The sequence below is a fragment of the Macaca thibetana genome, chromosome 16 (genome assembly GCF_024542745.1).
Source record: "Macaca thibetana thibetana isolate TM-01 chromosome 16, ASM2454274v1, whole genome shotgun sequence".
Taxonomy (NCBI): Eukaryota; Metazoa; Chordata; class Mammalia; order Primates; family Cercopithecidae; genus Macaca; species Macaca thibetana.
The window spans coordinates 31036276-31058111 of record NC_065593.1 but is presented as its reverse complement, the minus strand read 5'-3'; the positions used below and the strand labels follow the sequence as shown (position 1 = coordinate 31058111).

At 48.8% G+C, this 21836-nt stretch overlaps 3 protein-coding genes across 8 annotated transcripts in view; 2 read left to right on the top strand and 1 right to left on the bottom strand.

Moving 5' to 3' along the window:
• Nucleotides 1-21836, top strand: part of LOC126939306 (TBC1 domain family member 3G-like) — a 574604-nt gene that overhangs the window by 351200 nt on the left and 201568 nt on the right. The gene's annotated exons all lie outside the window — the stretch shown is intronic.
• The window catches only part of LOC126939308 (C-C motif chemokine 3-like 1), a 332180-nt gene that overhangs the window by 187946 nt on the left and 122398 nt on the right, over nucleotides 1-21836 (top strand). The window lies entirely within an intron of this gene.
• The window catches only part of HEATR6 (HEAT repeat containing 6), a 36183-nt gene continuing 30283 nt past the window's right edge, over nucleotides 15937-21836 (bottom strand). Inside the window, exons 17-20 of one of the 6 annotated variants that reach the window (XM_050764525.1) lie at nucleotides 21138-21262; nucleotides 20189-20285; nucleotides 18828-19032; nucleotides 15937-16861 (exon numbers count right to left, since the gene is read on the bottom strand). In XM_050764525.1, the coding sequence (XP_050620482.1) occupies nucleotides 16290-16861; nucleotides 18828-19032; nucleotides 20189-20285; nucleotides 21138-21262 (999 nt within the window). In that variant the 3' untranslated portion in view covers nucleotides 15937-16289. Of the gene's footprint in view, nucleotides 16862-17709; nucleotides 19033-20188; nucleotides 20286-21137; nucleotides 21263-21836 lie in introns of those variants that run through there. The other 5 variants (XR_007720342.1, XR_007720341.1, XM_050764529.1 and 2 more) reach the window with 5 other exon arrangements.

Genomic DNA, 21836 nt, shown 5'->3' with positions numbered 1-21836 from the left:
AGCTCATGCGGTAATGCGCAGGATGGGAAGCAGCTGTTTCTACAGATGAGGTTTTGCTCACTGGCTGGCTGCTCACCTCCTGCTGTGCAGCCTGGTTCCTAACAGGTGGGGACCCGATTTACCCAGCAAGATAAATACATTATTATGTCAATTGAAATTATTCACCCTGCATCACCCAAAATTACCTTGCATACCTACACCCACCCGAGGGTCCCGTAGTGCACTTTGGGAGCTGTAGACAGTAAGCCTGGAGCTCCGTTGCACGTTCCATCCCTTCACCATCTGTGGGCTAACAGGCTGCGTTAGTTTCCTAGGGCTGTTTTACAGGACCACAGACTGGGCACCCTCAACAACAGAATGTTACTGTCTCACAGTCTTGGAGGCCATGAGTCCAAGATCAAGGTGTCAGCAGGGTGGGTCCCTCTGAGGCTGTGCAGGAAGGCTCTGTTCCAGGCCTGTCTCCTGATGCGCTTGTGGACATCTTCTCCCTGTGACTCTTCATTAAGGGTGATTCTGGTGAGGGCTCAGAAGAGGAGACTTGGACAGAATGTTGGTAGATAAATATGTCAGTGGAAACCAGAGGGTAAACAGGATTCCATCCATGCCCAGGGTTTTCTGGGGACACAGCTGTCCGAGCAGCAGCCATTCCCAACCGAGTTCTATTCCTGGAAAGCCAGGCAACAGCTGGGGCTGGGCCCTCTACGATTTGTTTAGTGACCTGATTATGTGGGAGGCCTGGAGCCGGTGGTTGGGGGCGGGGGTGGCAGCACCCCACCTCATTACATCACTCACTTCCCAGGCCCTGCCCTCAACCCCTCCTGACCAGGCCCTGGCCTGGTTCTCAGTCACCCTGTCCCAGTGGGTGCTTCAGACCACTCACTGACCAAGTGAGGGACTGACTGGAGGTTACAGAGTGCTGTGTTTATGTGACCTGAGAATATGTGTGCACAGACTATGCCCGCAGTGTCCTTGCACAGTTGAGCATGTACATGTGCTGCCTGTGTGTAGGCAGCCTGTCCACACATGCCTAGGGGTGTGACTCCGTGTCCTGGTAGATGGGGAAGGAGAGCGGGAGTTGTGCCCAGGGTCCCCTGATTACTTCTGTGGGTGCATGTTTGTGCGTCGTTAGGGGTGCTTGGGGGTATGCAAGATTCTGCCCTGGGCAGATCACCTGTGTGTGTGTGTGTGTGTGTGCATTAGGGAGTGTACTGTGTTACAGCATCCTCAACCAACTCTGTATGTGTGCTTGTTTGTGTGTGTGTGTATGTGTCCTACAGGTGTGAGCGAGTGGACGCTTCCACTACGTGCCTGCACACTTGTGTGAGCACTTGCATTGTCCTTGCACACCTGCGTGTGTCCCGTGAGAGTGAATGGAGCCCAGCATGTGCTGGCACCTGGAGGAACTTGTGAGTGTGCATTCTGTGGGTCCCTGTCCTGGCTGGCTCCCCGCTTGTCCTGAGGGCGTGCGCGCGTGGGGTCCCAGGCAGGCGTGCCCTCCAGTGTGAGTGCGAGTGAGTGTGGCCCCACCCAGCTCTCTCTGCTCTGTGCTGCCCGCGCAGCCCGCACACTCATCCTGCGTGGTTGCTGCTGGGTGACGCCAGCAGCTCACCCTGGTTGGTTACAGCGGGTGGTTGCTGGGCCGGCCCCCTGCCTGCCAGCCTCTGGCGCACACTGGCGCTGGCGGTCGCAGAGGCCCCGCCGTGCCCCGCCGGGCCTGCTGAGCCGCCCCTGGGCCGGGGTCCCTCCGGGCCATGCCGTGCCCAGGCGGTGCAGCGCTGCCTGTATGACCTCCCTCCGCGGCACGGGGAAAAGGCGACCATCTGCCTCCAGGAGCATGTGGCCATCGACATGTACCCCGGACCCATATCTCTGGCTACTTCCCGCGGGACCTGCCCCATGACGCCCGCGCGTGCCTGGCCACCTCCGAAGTCGCCCGCGACGACGACGAGGATGGGGACCATCTCTTCGGAGCCTAAGGATCCAGCACTGCGCAGCAGCCCTCCAAGCCGCCAGAAGACGAGCTGGACGCCGAAGGCTACGAGTGGACGACTGCAGTAGGTTTCCAACTCGCCGACTTCGCGCCCCTCCAGTGGCTCCTGCTTTGCTGTCCCTGGCTTCGGGGTGCCCTCGGTCCCTCCCTGTCGCGTCGTCGCGTTTTCCCTTGGCATAATCCCCACCGCGGGGCCACAGACCCCTAAAGGCTCTGTGCTCTCTCCACGCCCTGCCCAACGGCTCCGACCCCTCCCCCGAACGGACAGGAGAGGTGGAAGTTTGGGGGCACCCGCTGCGGGTGTCCCATTGCAGGGGCTGGGCTCCCTGCCCGCCAGCCCTTTGGGAGCTCAGGCGCTGGCAGCCGCTTTTGTTCCCGGGAAGGGCGGAGTTGCGTCCCGGGGGAGACCTGTTGCAGCCGGGAGCGTGGTCGCTCCCCGCTGGCCGGCCGCTCCGGGAAGGCCCCGCAGCAGAGGGTCGGGGCTGGGGCGGGCTGGGGAGGGGGCCCAGGGCTGGGGCCGGTTCGACCTCCTGGGTGGCGCGCGGGCCTAGGAAATACGAGGACCGTCGGGCTGCTAGTCCTTTGGAAAAACCTTGGCGGTTACTCCTCTGGTGACCATGGACCCCGCGCGGCGTTCTCCCGGGGCAGAAAGGACGCCCCTCCTCCCGGACCGAGCCCCGAGCCCCATGGAGCAGGCAAGCGCCGGAGTCCCTGGGCCAAGCCAAGGTCAGCAGGCGCTCTGGCACCTTTTCCCGCCCCCGAGGGTGCCTGTCAGGCGCGGCAGGGACTGGCTGGGAAACCGAGGCCGGAAGAGGTCGCAGTCCACCGAGGAATCAATTTGTGGGGTGGGGCTGGGATGGGAGACCTCTCCCCATTCCCACCAGCCCAGCCCAGCTGTGGCCTCAGCCGTATCACTCAGAAAACCAGCCTCAAACCCCAGCCTTGCCAGGGATGTGGACCTTGCCTGGTGAGAGTCCTGCTCAGGATTCTCCAGGGCCCCTCCCCCGCGCAGCAGGGGTGTCTGCGCCTGGCCTGGGCACTCACCAGGGCCTGCAGGCTGCCGGGCTGGAGTTTCCTTAGCATCAAATGTGCCACCGGAAGCTGAAGGTGGGGATTGGATTACCAGTGCCCCCCGGAGCGCAGACCTCCCCATCTCTCCAGGATCCGGGGTCTGCTTAGGGGTCCACTTAGAGGTATATCCCCCAGGCATTGGAAGTGGGGATGGGAGGCCCTGAGCCATGGTGGCTCCCCCAGTCCCCAGTTCTTTCTCTGTGTAAATCCAGCTTTGCAGGGAAGGGGATGTGGTGCATTTCCCGGAAGAGCTGGGGTCCTGGAGTGTGGGGAGCTGGGGTTGGGGTGTGGGGAGGGTCCCAGGGTGGGTGAGCTGAGCAGGACTGTCACAGGCCTCTGGAGGGCCTGGGGGAAGCTGGAGGTCCCCGGGGTGCACCCTAGCTTGTCCACTCTTCTAAGGGCCAGTCGCAGTTTGCTCATCTGTAAATAAGGTTGATTGTCCCTGCCCCATGTGGCTGTTGTGAGCATTCAATGAGCGCTGCCAGTCCTGGGAGACTCTTGGTTTTTTTAATTGTGCTAAAATACACAAATATAAATTTCCCATTTCAACCATTTTTTACGCCTTCACTCCCCACCCACCCACCCATTTTTAGCGTACAGTTCAGTTGTGCTCAGTACCTTCTACCTTCACACTGTGTGCAAGCCATCTCCAGAACCCTCTTCACCCTGCAAAATTGAAACTGGACCCATTAAACAACAGCTCCCCATTCCTCCCCCCCGGTCCCTGGCAACCGCCATTCTGCTTCCTTCTCTGTAGATGTGACTATTCTAGGAACCTCGTATAAGTGCAATCACCAGTATCTGTCCTTTTGTGTCTACCTTCTTTCATTCAGCAGAATGTCTTCAGGCTTCATCCATATTATAGCGCGTGTCAAAACTTCCTTTTTCAGGCTGAATGATACTTGAGAATCAAAATCTCCTCTCCCAAACACATCGCCAGCAACAGCATCTGAGAGGCCCAGGGAGGGGCAGGGCTGGGGTTTTGGGAAGAGGCTCTCCTCTCAAAGCCAGATCCCACATCTCTCCCCTCAGTGCCAGCACCAGCCAGGGCCTCCTCTCATGGCTTACTCCACCTGTCCCTCCCGTCGGAACTGCCCCTAAACCATGGGATCAGTTTCTGTCTCCTGCCAACTCACCAGCTGGGGAGGGTCTACCCAGGAGCCCCCCAACAGCTCCCTGACCTGGAATCAGCCTCCTGCCCTCCCCCTTCTGTGGACAGAGGTCACACTCCGTGGGAGAGCAGCCCCACAGAGGGCTGACTGGAGGCACTGGTGGGAGCCCCGGCTCAGGGCCAGGGAAGCCACTTGTTTGGGCACAGAAGCTGGCGGCAGCACAGTGACACGGCCTCAGGAAGTGCCCACTGGTCCTTTTGCTTCTGGCCAAATGTGTGGCTGTTCAGGGTGCTCAGGGACCTGCCGGGTGAAGGAGTGGAGAGGCGGCACAGAGGGCCCATCACAGTCCAGGGATCTGAAGGACAGAGCAGGCATCACTCCTGTCCCAGTGTGGCAGCGCCCCCAGCCTAGCCCCCAGGGGCCTCTTGGGGTGCAGAGGTGGGACAACCAGAGCCACTAGACAGACATGCCAAAACTTCTGGTGGCCCAGAGGTATGCAAGTGAAATGTGTCAGGACCCAGTGAAAACATTCTGAGCTACAACAAACAAATGTATACGAATTGTAAGAATAAGACACAGTGGTCAAGCACCCCCTGCACAGGGTGGGCCACCAGATTCCCAGAACTCTGCACTCCAGGCACGTGGTGGGAAAGGCAAGAGGCCAGGGTGAGGGAGTTGGGTTTGGAAGAGCAGCCATGTCACCGTGGGCGCACATGGGGCCACTGAGCCAGGCCCTGTCCACGATGTAGTCCCACAGTGCAGGGCACAGCTCACATACGCCCACCTGACCTCAGCCACTTCTCTGGCATCTTGCAGGGGCCTGGCATGCAGGGAAGGGGAGGAAACGCTCTGCCTGCCAGGCCCTGTGTCCACATCGTCTCCCTCTTTCTCACTCCAGCCCTGGGAAGATGGGACTACTACATGCTTACCCTTTTTTGTCTTTTAAATTTTGGGAAACGGTTTCAGTCTGTTGTCCAGACTGGAGTGCAGTGGCATAATCATGGTTCACTGTAGCCTCTGCCTCCCAGGTTCAAGCAATGCTGCCTCAGCCTCCCTAGTAGCTGGGACCACAGGCATGTGCCACGACAGCCAGCTAACTTTTAAATTTTTTGTAGAGATGGTGTCTCACTATGTTGCCCAGGCTGGTCTTGAACTCCTGGGCTCCTGGGCTGGGATTACAGGTGTGAGCCACTGCGCCCAGTTCAGGCGCAGATGATGATAAAGCTGAGGCTTAGGGTGAAAAGTACTCATCCACTTCATAGCTAGTGAATACAGGGGCTGAGCCCAGAAAGCAAGCCAGCCGACCCCCAAACTTCTGCCCTTTGCCAGTGGCAGAGTAGTTAGGTGGTTGGAAGCCCCCCGATGCCCCGGAGCTCTGCCAAACCAAGGTGGGGTCGGCCTGGGAGGAAGACAGCCTCCCCTTGGAGATGAGCCTGGTGTGAGCTGCCACGCTGCCTCCCCGCCCTGGCTGGGTGGAAGCCTTTCGGTGCATCTTTGGATAATGTTCTGGGGTTACCGGCTGTGCCCCACAGATGCCACAGCTGCCTGCCTACAGCCCTGTGCTCCAGCTCAGAAGAAAAAAAAATGCAATTTTCAGAAACAAGAGCCTGCTGAGGTGAGCGAGAGCTGACAAGAGCCCATCTGTGTGTCCCTGGCTGTACACGCTTGGCTGGGTTTTCTAAAGGAAGCGAAGGCAGAGTGAGTGAGGGGCGCCGTCTTGTGGACGAACCCTCTGTGGCCAGTCAGCTTATGTGACCTCTGTGAACTGACTGGGAGTTGTGACAAATATGGCCAGCAATGGTGCCTGGTCTCGGATGGTGTCCTGGGGTTCCGTGGATTTAGGGCCAGTGAGGGACATGGCCTCTCAGGAGGCCCTGCTGGGAAGATGGGGGAGGGGAGTCAGGACCAGGGAAGGGCCTGACCAAAGCGGGGTGGGGAGGGAGTCTCAGAGGAATGCCAGTCACCGGGCTTTCAGGATGATGAGGAGAGAAAGTCTGTCCTGACAGAGGCCCCATGACACCTGCCCTGGGCCAGGATGTTTGGGGGAGGGGAGATTGCACGGGCATTGGGCCGCCCTCACTCCTTCTGTCTGGAGGTGTGGGGCCAGGGGCTTCTGTGAAAGAGGCCATAAATGGACCCAGCCAGGAGATCCAGGGGACAAAGGCATCTGCTGGCCCAGGCACCTGCAGGCCCTGGCAGCTCCGTCTCCTTGATTTCCCGTTCACACCCTTTGCTGTTCTTTACTCAGGACCTGAAGCCCATGGACCACAATGGGCTGTCAGACCCCTGTGTCAAGCTGCACCTGCGGCCAGGAGCCAGGAGGAAGGTGAGGGAGTTTCACCCTGGCTTGCCCACCAGCTGTGACCACTCATGGCGATGGGGCCTGGACTGGGCTGGGGGCACCCAGGGAGGCCCACAGATGCCACTCCTCCTCAGAGCCCAAGCAAGCCGATGAGACCTCAGCCATTTACCTCCATGCAGAGCAGCCGGTCTGTCCCACACCTGGGATGCCTTCCAGCATAACCTACCTGCTGATCTGGAGAAAGCCCTGGAGAATTTCCAGGCTGGTTTTTTATTTTTTATTTTTTTTTTTTTTTTTTTTTTTTTTTTTTTTTTGAGACGGAGTCTGGCTCTGTCACCCAGGCTGGAGTGCAGTGGCGCGATCTCGGCTCACTGCAAGCTTCGCCTCCCGGGTTTACGCCATTCTCCTGCCTCAGCCTCCCGAGTAGCTGGGACTACAGGCGCCCGCCACCTCGCCCGGCTAGTTTTTTGTATTTTTTAGTAGAGACGGGGTTTCACCGTGTTAGCCAGGATGGTCTCGATCTCCTGACCTCGTGATCCGCCCGTCTCGGCCTCCCAAAGTGCTGGGATTACAGGCTTGAGCCACCGCGCCCGGCCAAGGCTGGTTTTTTATAAGAAGCATTCTCAGCTGGAGGTTGCTATGATGTGCCAACAAAGAACTGTGGTCAGATCACATTGGAAAACATTATTAAACCAGTTTCTTTACTGCAGGACTTAACCAGAGCCTTTAATGTGCTGATGGGCTGTTCCTTGACTCTCAGTAAAGGGGATGAAGTAGGCAGCATCTGCCCAATGTATTTGACCACAGAATCCTCATTCCCACGAGAGATGGGCCAAAAGGCCAACCACAAATGCAGTTAAGGCACCAGCACAACACATGCATCTAGGAGAGGAGAGAAAAAAAATGCTATTAAATAAAAGCATCAAGGTGATCTTGAGCCATGAAAAATCAGAACTTCTTAGACTTACTTCCTTCTGTGCATCCTACACTTCAGTGTTGTTTTATTTTTAATTTCATAGGGCAGAGTCTGAGTTGACTTGGGGACCTAAATGTGCATGCCTGGGGCCCACCGCAGTCCAGGAGGACCACCCCAGAGGGGAACATTGCGTCTTCTCTGGGGAAGGCAGGGCTGTAGGAAACACGGCAGTGCCCCACCACCTACTCCTGGGGAAGAAATGGCTCCTCACACCAGGCCTCGATGTCCTTATGCTGCAAGTGGAGCTCAGGGATGTGAGAGCCAAGAGCGAGTGTAACCAGAGAAGTGTGCCCAACGCGGGGGCTCAGTGACCCCTAACTCGTGGGACTGGAGCTGGCAGGGCCTGTTGTAGGAAGTCCCCGGGACTCTCCCCAGTGTTTTATAAAGAGCAGTCTCCTTACAGGCAAGCTCCTGAAAGCTGTGCGAGAGAGGGATTCCTGTGTCCTTTCCACGGTGGGGAACCTGACGCTGCCACAGAGCTGGAATTGGAACCCCGGGTTGCCTGACCTCCAAGCCTGGGCCGGGGTGGCGGGCATCAGACTGAGTCAGACACGGAGCTCAGAGTCACTGGCACAGGAGAAGGAGTTGTGGCAATGTTCCAGCTCAGAGAGGTCACTGCACGAGCATGCCCAAGGACAGGATGGGTTCCAGGCAAAGGGGACAGTCCGCAGAGACAGGGCATGCCCTCGGAAGGAGACTTCATTTCCACACCAGGCGTCCTGTAGAACCCACCCCAGGGCATCGGGGCTGGAGCTGGGATCCTCCTTGGATGAGCCTCCTATGGCTGCTGCAGCAAATGAGCACAAACTTAGAGGCTTAGAGCAGCACACTTACTATCTCACAGCTCTGCAGGTTAGAAGTCCAACAGCGGTCTCCCTGGGCTCATGTCAAGGTGTTGGCAGGGCTGCATTCCTTCTGGAGCCTGGGGATTCCACCCATTTCCTGGCTCTTTCCAGCTTCTAGAGGTCGCCTGCCCTCCTTGGCTGGTGGCCCCTTCCTCCATCTTCACAGCCGTCCCGGTTGCATCTCCCTGACCTTCTTCCTTGGTGACATCTCGCTCTCTCTTCTCTGTTCTTTCTTCTGCTTTTAAGAAGCATGTGACCGGCCGGGCGCGGTGGCTCAAGCCTGTAATCCCAGCACTTTGGGAGGCCGAGACGGGCGGATCACGAGGTCAGGAGATCGAGACCATCCTGGCGAACACGGTGAAACTCCGTCTCTACTAAAAAATACAAAAAACTAGCCGGGCGAAGTGGCGGGCGCCTGTGGTCCCAGCTACTCGGGAGGCTGAGGCAGGAGAATGGCGTGAACCCGGGAGGCGGAGCTTGCAGTGAGCTGAGATCCGGCCACCGCACTCCAGCCTGGGCGACAGAGCCAGACTCAGTCTCAAAAAAAAAAAAAAAAAAAAAAAGAAGCATGTGACCACATTGGGCCACTCAGACAGTCTAGGATAATCTCCCTATTTTAAAGTCAGCTAATTAACAACCCTAACTCCATCTGCAGGCTCAGTTCCCCTTGGCATATCAATAACATATCCACAGCTTTGGAGATGAGGACATGGCCATCTCTGGGGGCATTGTTCTGTCTACCACACCCTTTGATGCTAATAAGATCATTTTTTCCTTTCTCCAGGCAAATAAGCTCAGAACAAAACTCTCCGTAACACTGTGAACCCCGCGTGGAACAAAACCCTCATTTCCTATAGGATCACAGGTGAAGACATGACCCACAAGACCCTGCAGTGGGTGAGGGCCCTCGGCTGCCTGCTCCCTCCCCGAACCCCACCCACAGGAACTGATGCTGGTGCAGGCTCAGGTTCAGACCTCAGACCCTAGTCTCCCACTTTGCTCCCTCTCTCCTCCTGAGGGACCCGGAGGACGGAGTGTGCCCCTCCTCCTTCCCGGCATAAGCATCAGGTCAGTTGCAATGAAGAAAAGGGTCCCTTGTGCTTGGAGAAAAGAGCAAGCATTCCTCCTGGTTCTCACTCCGCCCTTCCCCTTCCCCTCCACTTCCTGGTTCACGCTGAGTACTCGGGGCCTCCAGGTGGTTGCCATTCGTGGCCCTACCACCACCATAGATGTCCTTTTCAGGAGGACTTGGGGGCAGTCCAGGGCCTTGTCTCTGGGGAGGCCTGTGGGGCTGGCTCCACACCATGACCACAACTTTGTAGATTCCCCACGATGTATATTGGATTGTGCACACGTGCACACACACACATTTGGAGCAGGTGTAAGCACACATTTAAGAGTATATACCCATACATACATGTACACATATCATGAAAAAATCTGTAATGAAACATATCAAAATGAAAAATATCAAAATCTCCAGGTGGTAAGAGAATAGGTAATTTTTTCTTACATATGTGTCTTGTGTTTTCCAAATGTTTCACAATGAAGATTGATTACTTTTATGATATGGAAAAACAAATGTTATTTAGAAACCTAATCTATAATGGCTGTAATACTAAAATAATTTATTCTGGGCATAGTGCCTCACAGCTGTCATCCCAGCAATTTGGGAGGCTAAAGCAGGAGGATGGCTTGAGGCCAGGAGTTTGAGACAAGCCTGGGCAACATAGCGAGTCCCCTATCTCTACCAAAAAAAAAGAAAAAGATTAAAAATTAAAATAAAATAATTTAAACACTTTGATAAAAGAGAGTAAAAACAAATTTGGGGAGTAGATTACATGAAGGCTGGGAATCTACTGGGCTGAGTGGCCTTTTGCTTAACATCCCAAAATGGAACAACCAAACCCGGCTTCAGGAACTCTTCCAGCACCTGCCAGCATGTGTGGCCTGCACTTCTCTGGAGAGGAAACCCACTGGCCCAGTTTGGAAAAGAATCTAGTATGAGACTGTATCTGATTTATCTGTTTATTGACACAGGGTCTCACTCTGTCACCCACGCTTGGTGCAGTGGCACAATCTCAGCTCACTGTGGCCTTGGCTTCTTGGACTCAAGCTATCCTCCCATGTCAGCCTTCCAAGTAGCTGGGACTACGGGTGTGTGCCACCATGCCCAGCTAATTTTTTAATTTTTCTTTTGTAGAGATGGGATCTTGCTGTGTTTATCAGGCTGGTCTTGAACTCCTCCTGGATTCAAGCAATCCTCCCACCTTGGCCTCCCAAAGTGCTGGGATTACAGGTGTGAGCCACCACACCTGGCGTTGTATCGGATTCAGTACTGATTATTTTTTTAACTACTGTAAGTTTAGTATGTCATCATTTTGGAATACACTGGTTCTCAAAAGAATGAAGGCTACAACAGCCTGAGTCTCTGTTTTTCACAAATTCCCCAGATGATTCTGAAACACACCAGCTCGAGGCCCTCTGCTGTTGCATGTTTGAAAGTAGTGGTTCTCAAACTTGGCTGCAACTAGAATCACTTGTGCAGCCTTTAAAACTCTCAGTGGCGAGACCATACTCCAGACCACAAAACTCAGGGGTGGGGTGAAGGGGGCTGTTCATCAGTAGTGTAAATGTCCCCAAATGATTTTAATGAGCAGCCAGGTTTGAGAACCAGCGACCCGATGGGAGCAACCTCATATCCAGGTGTGCCTGAGCTCTGGCAAAACCTTGCGTCTGAGTAACTTTGTGTTCTCTGTCTCCATCTGGTGGTCATCCCCCTACATTGCTGTTATTTACCTGTGCAACTTGGAATCTTGTACTTTTAAGATCAGTTTGCCAAAAGAATCAAAAAGAACCAAAAAGACTTGAAATTTCCAGAAATAAAAATGGCTACAAAATATACCATTATAAAGATCAGAATGATCTAAGAGTTATAAATGCATTTTAATAATGTATCTGAATCTTTTGTAGTACTTGGCAACTTAAAAAGCAGTCAATAAATGCTACTTATTCCCATTATAATTAAACAGAAGTTAGACCCCATCTTTCGGGCACCAGTGATTCATTTTGAATGAATGGCTTTAATTCAAGCAAAAAACATACTTAGTCTTATTATTACCTGGCATACTGTTGGCAGTGGTGAACAGACACATCTGCATGGTGAGAAAGAGATTGTGTGTGTGTGTGTGAGAGAGAGAGAGAGAGAGAGAGACAGAGCGAGAGAGAGCGAGACAGAGATTATTATTTTAATAAAAAGACTGTTTGGGAGTATACCGCTCTATGAGTGTTGTAACCCCACCCCAATCAGGATTCCGAACGGTGAGAGAGAGTATTATTTTAATAAAAAGGCTGTTTGGGGGTATACTGTTCTATGAGTGTTGTAGCCGCACCCCAATCAGGATTCCGAACAGTTTGATCATCCCCACAAAACTGCTTCATGCTTCCCTGTCGTGGCATGCTTGCCTCACCCCAATCCCTGGCCACCAACCGATTTGTTTTTTGTCCCTGTAGCTTTGCCTTTCCATAATGTCGTGTATCCATAAATATGTAACCTTTTGAGAGTGGCTTCTTTAACTTACCAACATTTCCTTCCTTCTGCTTGTTTTAGATTCATTTTGCCCTTTTTTTCTTTAGTTTATTAAAGCTGAGGTTTAGATCGTTGATTTGAGCCTTCCTCCTTTTCTAAAATAAGCATCGAATGCTATACATTTCCATCTAAGCTCTTCTTTAGCTGCATCTACACATTTGGATGTATTGTGTTTTCGTTTTTGTTCAGTTTAAAGTATTTTCTAATATTCTCATTTCCTTTGAGACTATCTCCTTTGACCCATGGATTACTTAGAAGTATATTATTTAATCTCCAAGTATTTAGAGATTTTTGTCAGTTGTCTATCTCTGGTTTAATTCTATTATGGTCAGAGACCTTGCTTTGTATTATTTCAGTTCTTTTAAATTTGTTAAGATTTGTTTTATGGGCTTGGAGTGGTGGCTCATGCTTGTAATCCCGGCACTTTTGGGAGGCCAAGGCGGGTGGATCATTTGAGGTCAGGAGTTCGAGACCAGCCTGGGCAACATGGCGAAATCCCATCTCTACCAAAAATACAAAAATTACCCAGGTGTGGTGGCACAAGCATGTGGTCCCAGCTACTTGGGAGGCTGAGGTGGGAGGACCATTTGCGCCCGAGAAGTTGGGCTGCAGTGAGCTGAGATTGCATTAATGCACTCTAGCCTGGGCAGCAGAGCAAGACCCTGTCTAAAAAGGAAAAAAAAAAAATTTGTTTTACGATCCAGAATGTGATCTATTTGTTCTAGGGATTACTGAGAAAGGCAGGTTGGGGTCTCCAACTATAATTGCTGATTTGCCATTTCTCTTTTCAGTTCTGTCAGGTTTTCCCTCATGGATTTTGAAGCTCTGTTGTTAGGTACATAGATACTTAGGCTTGTTAATGTTTTCTTTGAAAATTGACCCTGTTATCATTGTGTAATATCCCTCTCTATCCTTGGCAAATTTCCTTGCTCTGGTCTGTTTTGTCTGATGGTGTATAACTACTCCAGATTTCTTTTGATTAGTATTTGTATATCTTTCTTTTTTTGTCCTTTCATTTTTAATCTATACTATTTACTTAAAATGAGCTTCTTAGACACATATAGTTGAGTGTTGGGTTTTTTGTTCATTAGTTTTTTACATTCAACAATCTCTTTTTATTAGCATATTTCAACTTTTTAAATTTAATATAATCGTTGGTATGTTTGGATTTATGTTTACTATTTTATTGTTTGTTTTCTATTTGTTTTCTATTTTTCCCTGTGTTTTTCATTCCTGTTTTGACTTTTCCTGCCTTCCTTTGGATTATTTGAGTTTTTTTGAATTCTATTTTAATTCAGATTTTTTTAATCATATCTTTTTGTGTAAGTTGAAAATGTAGTTGCTTTAGGGATTACAAAACACGTAGGTTTTTATAGTCTATTTAGGATTATATATTTAGTGCTTCACGTGAAATGTAGAAACCAGCTTGACCAACATGGAGAAATCCCATCTCTACTAAAAATACAAAATTAGCTGGGTGTGGTGGCGCGCGCCTGTAATCCCAGCTACTCAGGAGGCTGAGGTGGGAAGATCCCTTGAGTACCAGGAGTGTCTTCAGGAAATTGAGGTTCTCTGTTTTCTGCATGTCAAGTAATTATGGACGGTATCTTGAACATTTGAGTTTTGTGTTATAAGACTCTGGGCCATGTTGGAAGCTTATGTTTTTGCTTTAGCAGACAATCATCCTGGTTAGGTTCGGTTCACAAGTTCTTACCTGCCTCCTGCGTGTTGTGGTTCAATGTCAATAAAGCTTCAGAGCCTTTTTCCGCGCTGTTCAGATCCGCCCCGTGTGCGCGCCACCCAGTGGCTGGTACGAGACTGGGCAGTGGTTTGTCCCACGGTTCAGTTCTCAAAGCCTTTGGTCAGATCCACACATGTAAAGCCGGGGCGTGAAACCCAGAAGTTCATATACAACTTGAGGGTATTACCTTCCTGCCTTCCCTCCTTTCTGGAATCTCAACACTTTCCAGTCTCAGGGGTCCCTCTTTTGGGTCCTCTGGCTAGAAAGTCAGGGTTTTAACTGTACTGCTCTGTGCTAGTTTCTGTGACTGTCTGCCTCACGGCCAAGCATGGAAGGATGTGTAGAGAAAAAAAAGCCATGGGCATGGCTCCCTTGCTGTTGGGACCATTCTTCCCCTGGCAGAGACGAGTTTCCTTCCCTTGAAGCTCTAGGCACCTGCCTGGCTGCCACTGCCGCAGTGAGATTGCCTAGGGGCTGGTGTGGGGAGAAAAGAGACAGCAAACACAGGATTTCGCTATATTGCCCGGGTTGGTCTAGAATTCCTAGGGTTCAAGTGATCCTCCCGCCTTGGCCTACTGGGATTACAGATATGAGCCACAGCACCCTACCTCAGAAGAGGTGCTTTTCTTGAGTTCTGGAAGGGGGTAGGAATTAATGTGGTTTTTTTTTTTTTTTTTTTTTTTTTACTGGTCACAGAAAAGGTTCAAAGAGTAAGATAAGCAATGTCTCTTAATGCTGTAGTCTAGTGGACAAGGGCCCTAGCCATCTGTGCCTGGATGACTCTTCCTCCCAAGTTTTAAGTGTCAAAAGATAATTTAGAATCTGGTATTCTGCATTAGAAATCTGCATCAGTGGGGCTGTCTGCTGATTTTCACCAGCTTCAGGTGTCTTTATTGTCTGTGGCTTCCTTTCCCCACAGCAGCTCTATGGAGGCGCGTGCCCAGGCATCTGAGGAGCGTCTGTCCTCGGGTGTGCGTCCACTCACAGCGCTGCAGAGAAGACAATCAGCGTACTGTCGGGACACAGCAGGTACCACTGCCCTCTGAAATTTCTAGAGGTGTTATGCCTTGGTTTTTTTGTGCACATGAACATGAACATCCACATCAGGATCTGGAAACCTTTACAGAAGCTAAAGTTTTAAAAAGAAAATGAATGGGATTTTATTCAAGATAAGGAAAGGACAAGAGTGAATCATCAAATGAAACCATGAGGCCACTTCGCAAATATTTTATCACAAAACTCACCTGAGAAAACTCAAAAGAACCACAGTAATAAGCTACATATGCCATATTTTTCCTTTTTTGAAAAGCCAAGAAGCTACTACTAAGAATATATTCAAGAGAAGGAAGTTCCAAGATGCGTCACAGGGTCAAGTGGGCTCAGCTTAGTTTCCCGGGCCCTCTATAACACTTTATGTTCAGAATCGTCTCTAAAGAAAAGCAGTTTAAAGGACCATTCATTATGGGTGTCTTTGCTGTGCTTGCAGTCTTAAGTCTGTGGACACTGATACTCTTATCAATGGAAAATTGAGCCTTTAGTGAACTTGAATACCCTGTTCCCCAGTCACTGCCCAGAGAGCAGTTTCTGAGCTGCCAACATGTCAGAGGCAGGAAAAGTGCAGCTAAAAGGCAAAGGAGAAAAACAGAAGACACATGCCTTTACACGTGTATGTTAAGCTAAATAACCGTGATTAAATATCACCAAAACCCATTTTTTGTATCTTCTTAATTGTCCCACATCACGTTAAGTGTGGGCTTTAATTGGTTCTTATATATCCCTAAATTTCTAATTGAAATCAATTCCAAAAAATTGTCGGTGCTCAATAGAGAAATGCAAAATTTAACTATACATATTCAGTAGAAATTACTTTCATAACTTTTGGGGCATTATCAAAATATAATTGGAAACCCCTCTTTGTAACCAACTAGATTAATCAAATGATCTTTTCTTAAAGGCACAAATTAAAAGATGGCAAAACTATAAATTTCGTGTGTGGGATCACATTCTCCTAAAGGGCATCAGGAAATTGAGGTAGAGGTCGATGTTGTGGCCTAGGTTAGAGGGCCCTGCTTGCTGGGAGTTAACTCTGGTTATTGGATTGTGGGGAGGTGCGGCAGGGAAGGCGGTCGGGGGAGCACGGGCACTCCAGCAGCTCAGAGCAGCAGCTCCTCATCCACTGTGAGGAACTGTCAGTCTCCTTGCATCCTGTGCAGCTGTGCCAGTACCAACCGGCTGCACTGCAGCTCTGCTTGCAGCTTGCCAGAAATACAACTTGGTAACAACAGGAGATTGTGGACACATAATTCTTCATTAGTTTATTACAAAACTACAGATACAATATATAAAATTCTAATTCCTAAATCCTTCTACTTTTTTCTGAGACTAAATGCCCTCAAAGCCCCTGTCTGCTTAGCCCATATTATAACCTGACTCCTCGGCTCCTGGATGCACAGGTCAGACGTTCCAACCACCCTGACCATGGCCAGTGCCATGGAGCCACTCCAAAGGTGGTTGAGCCCTCTGTAAAAATTTAAATTGCTGCTAAGTCATTCTAAATAGTGAATGGATTGTTTCTGCCCCTAAGATGAAATCCCACAGATCTTACGCTCAAGCTCAGGTCTTCCTATTGCCACCTTCGACACCTAGAAAGTATGGTGGGATCCTCACTGATTCGTTAACCCTGGGAGTGCCCCTTGTGATCCAGATGACTCAAAACAAATGGCCAGGATCTCTTCTAAAAAGCCCATGATGGTCCTTCTGGCTGTGTCTCCAGCTGGTGCCTGGATGCTGCCCATGTGCTTAAGGGCCATTCTGACCATCTGGTCTGTTTCCTGTGGACTGTGAGGTGCTCCAGTGTCATCTCCCTCTGCTCCAGATTTTAAAAACTGTACGATATAGGACTGGACCATATTCCCATTCAGTTCAAGGATTTCTTTGATACAAGGGAGGTCCGAGGCACTGGCCAAGCTCAAGAGGTGAATCAGTGCCTCGCAGATTTGGGTCCGTAGGCTGGCACAGTACTTGAATTCCAAAAAGTCTATGGTGTCTTCGCTCTTCTGTAAGGCGGTGACCAATGCATTCCAGATCCGAGCATACTGTTCAACAGACCCATACTGCTCTCTCTTCCCCGGGACGGAAAGGGCAGCGGCAGATCTGATGCGCACTTTAAAGTTCTTGCATGATGTCACGACCGATGTCAGGGCACTGTAGGCCTGGGAGGTCCATGGGGCTGTCCCTAGAAAGAATCCACAGTCACTAAAACAAATGCAGGCTTAGAACTAGGTGGGGTGAGAGGGAGAGGGGCGGAAGGCAGCATAAACACTAGTCCCCAAAACACTCATTTTATGTGTTCACTTCATTCTCACAATCATCCTGTAAGACAACGGTGGTGACTGACTGTAGGATCCTAGGTAAGTGGCCAGGTGCCAATCCCCAAACCTCCCTCTTTCCCTACCTCAGCCTGTGACATGCTTAGAGCCTCTGCTACCCGATATAGGGCCTTTGGTGACTCAGAAAAAGGCTTCTTCTCTGGGAGGATTCTGTCCCATGGGGTATGGCTTCGTGGGCAGAGCGTGGACTGAACTGCAACCCCACCTGTCCTCTCAGTTGGGCCCTTCTGAGCTGTGTGCAAAGCACACACTGCATGTGGCAGTGCTGTTCATGCTGGCAAAAAGAATTATTTCCTCACTTGCAACAGCATCCAGACACTGTTCTGGCCATAGCAAGTCATGCATTTTATTGCAAAGAAAAAGAAAATGTACAGTTTCAAGAATAAGATGCCCAGATTTCTATTCTTTCTCTATACCTGTAGGCCCTAGGAAATCAGCCTGCTTTCCTCCTTACCAGAGCTACTGCTACCCACTCCATTTTGGGGTGTCCTTACTCCTCAAGATGGGTGACAGAGTAGAATGCAGCTTCTCTTAACTCACCCAGCCCCTCCCAGCTTCTCTGTTGCCTCCGAAGACAGGCAGGCAGGCCCTTTCCATTTGGTGGATGCCACTGCCATTGACAATGGGCCACTGCTAGACCTACAAGACACTCACAATCTGACCCGTCAGAGTTCTTTATCAGTTTCTGGCTCCCTTTTCTTATGTGGCTCTTGATAGCTCTGCTACTGGATGCTTTCTAGTTCTCAAACTTCCTGCCTCTTTGGAACTTCCCTTTCCCTCCAAGTCATGCAGGTCAACTTCTCTCTCTAGTAGGCTGAGGGCAAGGGCCATACTGGAAGGCAGGTAGGAGCCAACCACCACTGAGGTGCCCTTGTTTCAAGGACTTCTTGGCTCTCCAGAAGGCGGACATCCACCTCAATGAGCTCCAACCCCAAAGGTCACCCTTAGGTGACTTCTCAGTGGAAGAAGCCAGGAGGCTACTTCTCCACCTGCTCCCAGCTGACTGGTCGGCCTGGACGCTCTGGGCAATAAAGGGGAACAGAGCCAGACTTCCCTCACTTGATGCATGAGCTCCTCTCCAGGAACACATCCTTAGGTCTCAAATCTTCTGAGAGAGAGAGAGAGAGACGCAATAAAGTGAACACTGGCATTCAAAGTGAGCGAGGTTTGGAGGCTCCGATCCACACACCTAAGCAGCTACTGGTCCTGAATGACATATCAAGGTGCATGGCATGCCGCTACTTAGAGACAGATGCCCTCCTTACATTTATTAATGGCATCCACTTCTGTACACAGCTCACAGGGGATTTCCAGTTTATATCCCCTCTCATTCCAGTTTTGTTTCCTTCCTTTTTTCTTGACCATTAAAACAATATATGCTTATTGTAGACAACTGAGAAAATGAAAACAGAAAAAATCCTACTCAACCAGAGGCAATCACTGTTAATAATTGGTCCAATTTCCTTTCAGTCTTTTTTCTACCCATCGATTGAGGTCATTCTGTAGAAATGATTTAATACCTGCTTTCATTTGTTTAACATCAGAAGTATTTTTCCAGATTATAAAATTATTGTAAGTAATATTGTAAAATTATTTACAATAATTTTATATGGCAACAAAATATTCCATTATAAATCTCATTGTATAGGTAATGATGTATTTCAATGTTCTCCTAAACTTGTTTTCAGTATATCTCCATTTTTTCCTCATACTGTGATAAATGACATGTGACAAACATCTTTAACAACAATGTAGATTGGTGTGTATTGTCCAAGAGGCTTTCCACCAGGGAGTGAAGGGAAACTTTCTTACCTAATGGAAGGGCAGGATTTTTAAATACATTTCCCATTGCATAACAAGCATTCCATCGGACTTTCATGGCAGCTTCTGTTAGAACAGTAGAAATTAGGGCCTGGATAGACTCCTCAATTATTTCTGCAAATGTGGGTTTTTCTATATGAGAGGGTTGCAGAAAATGAAGCAAATTTCCAAGGGCCCGGACTGCATTGCTCTTTACCTAGAAAAAAATGTAAATGCTTTTGAAATCTGTTTTGCCAAAGAGATGTTTTCAAAAGTCTAATTTCAGCTTATAAAAAACCCAGGAGGTCTTCAACTTCTTAAAGCAAGTCCCTGGAACTCACAAGGTCTGCCCTGGTTAACATCCTGAGCCATCAGAAAGGTGAGGTTCTACAAAACTCCTCTCTCTGATTATTTATTTATTTATTTTATTTAGTGCTAGACAGGACCTCAGAGAGGTCCATCTTCCTTGTTTTACTGAGATGGAGTATAAGGACCGGGGACAACGGACAAGGCTGGCTGATAGCAAGATGATGAGGAGAAGCTAGGTTCCATAATTCCAGTCCAATACTCTTCTACTAGACTAGAGTCTCAACCTCTGCAGTCTACCAGAATCATTTGGGGAGGTTTTTCCTTTTGTTTTAAAACCAATTTGCAGGCCCTAACCTCAGAATTTCTGATTGAATTACTCTGAGGCAGGGCTTCCTGGGTGATTACCAGATTTTCCTGGCCTCAGAAGTCTCGGCCTCCCAAAGTGCTGGGATTACAGGCTTGAGCCACCGCGCCCGGCCCAGAAGTAGTATTAAAGTGAGCACATGGTATGGGTCAGGTACTGTGCTCGGTGCTTTAACATAAGGCATCTTCATATCCGGTGAGGTATATAACTTCCATGTTACAGGTGAGGAGCTGACCTTCAGAGAAGTTACATAATATACCAAAGTCACCCAGCTACTAAAGGGCAAGCCAGGGCGTGAATCCATGTATGTCTGACCTAAAGCCCAGACCTGTGCTTTTTAAACTTATTAGTTTAACAGGTAATATTCAAAGCCAAGAGCTACTCATTTTTCTGACTTGTCAATTCTACTTAAAATTTTTTTGGGGGGGGAAATAAAAAAAAGTTAATTTGAAAGGAACCTGAATATGTCATGTAGTATTACAATGGGCACTGATATTTTTCGGGAGGCAGGAGACAGTAAAGAAACCATACATGTGTGGAATGGGCCGTTTACATCCTGAGCACACGCTCAGTCTCCTTTGAACAGGAGTACATTTGGTGGGATAGTCTGAGGAGCATCAAGCCACACTAAACTACCACACTGCAGCTAGAATACATTAAGGATCTGTTTGGGAGATACTGGGTTTTGTTGTGAGTCTACCTTGTCTTTATCCTTGGATGCTTCTATAGCTGATCGCAACATTTTCAAGAGCAGGAGACCAGAGAACTCTTCCTGGAAACTTGGGTCTGGTGTTTCCCTGTTCCACCCAAAGCAGGCAACACATGTTAAAAGGTAAATACACTTAAATATATACATATAGAAATATATTCACTTAGTATAAGCATAACAGTTTAGGAAAACAGTTTAACAGAAATGCTTAGATTGTATCAAGAAACTTACAGTATATATATTTTGACCCAATAGTTCCCCACCTAGGAATGTCTCCAAAAAAAAATCTCAAAATGCAGATTTCGTGCACAAAAATATTCACTGAATATAAAAACCTACAAGCCTAAAGCCTAAAACAAATGTTCAGAAATAGAAAAATGGTTAATCATCACACAGTGATAATTATGTAATCATAAATAAGGGTTTCTAACAAGGCAATAATAAAAGAGAATGCTTACACACGTTACATGTCGCTTATATGGTGCAGTGACGAAAAGCAGGACACTTGCACATGAACAACCAGCTACCTCTGGGGAGGGAACTAAGGTGTCAGGGTAGAAGATAGGCTGCACACCGAATGATGCTTTGTACTGTTTGGCTTTTTTTTAGCCTGTGAATATACCACTTTAAGAAATTTTTTAAAATGCATTTTAAAAGTACAGTAACCATTACTAAGGTTTTGCTTTTATGTTTTCTATAATGTGGACATATTACTTATATTGGTATACAGTATTTTTAATACATATATGTCTTAATATAGTCCTAATATATATTAAGAACAGCTTATTTTATTTTCTGAAAGAATATCAGAAAAAAACAAAGCAGGAAGCGGGATAATAAGCGGGAACTACTGTTGATTCTTTCATGGTAGGGATCGAGGACATTCTCTTGGGCCCTCAGTCTCAGAAGTCCGCTGGAGAAAGCAAGGTGAGTCACCTACATGTTGACAATCAGCGTGTCTGTCAGGTTGCCCAGGGACCAGGCTGCTTTGGCTCGAACATTCAGAGACTTGTCTTCAAGTGACATCAATATTGCATTTGCTGTGTCTGCAACAAATATGACATCCTATAAGACAAAACAAAACACTGCCATTACTTCAGCAGGTCAAGTTGCTACCTTTGAAATTCTCAAACGTATTTTTAGATACAGCTATAAGCCTTCACGCAAATTTCTACTTGGAAATAAAAATTCATCTACTCAATCAATTTACTGTTCTTCTTATATTTTACAATTTGGACACTCAAAAAAATCCCAGGAGAAACTCCTATGATTTTGGTATGTGCCATGGACACCCGAGAAGCCTATGGATTTTGCCCTTATGAACATCGAATATATAACCTGGCCTGGGACAGTTATCTGTGAACTCTGTGCTTGGCTGATTTCCATTTCAGGAAATAATGTTCTGAAAAAGAAATGCATTTATTTCCAAAACACATCCTACACACCTCTCAGTGAGATAAATGTCACAAGTAAGAGTGAAAGAGGACATTATGTCCTTTTGAGTAAAAACTATCTCAGCTTTCTAAATGATGACTACCACCTGGTAATGTCCCATTTCATTTTTATTATATCATTCATTAATTTAAGCATTTATTGGGCGCCTAAGGTCCCAGGCAGTGTGCTAAGCAATTAAAAATTA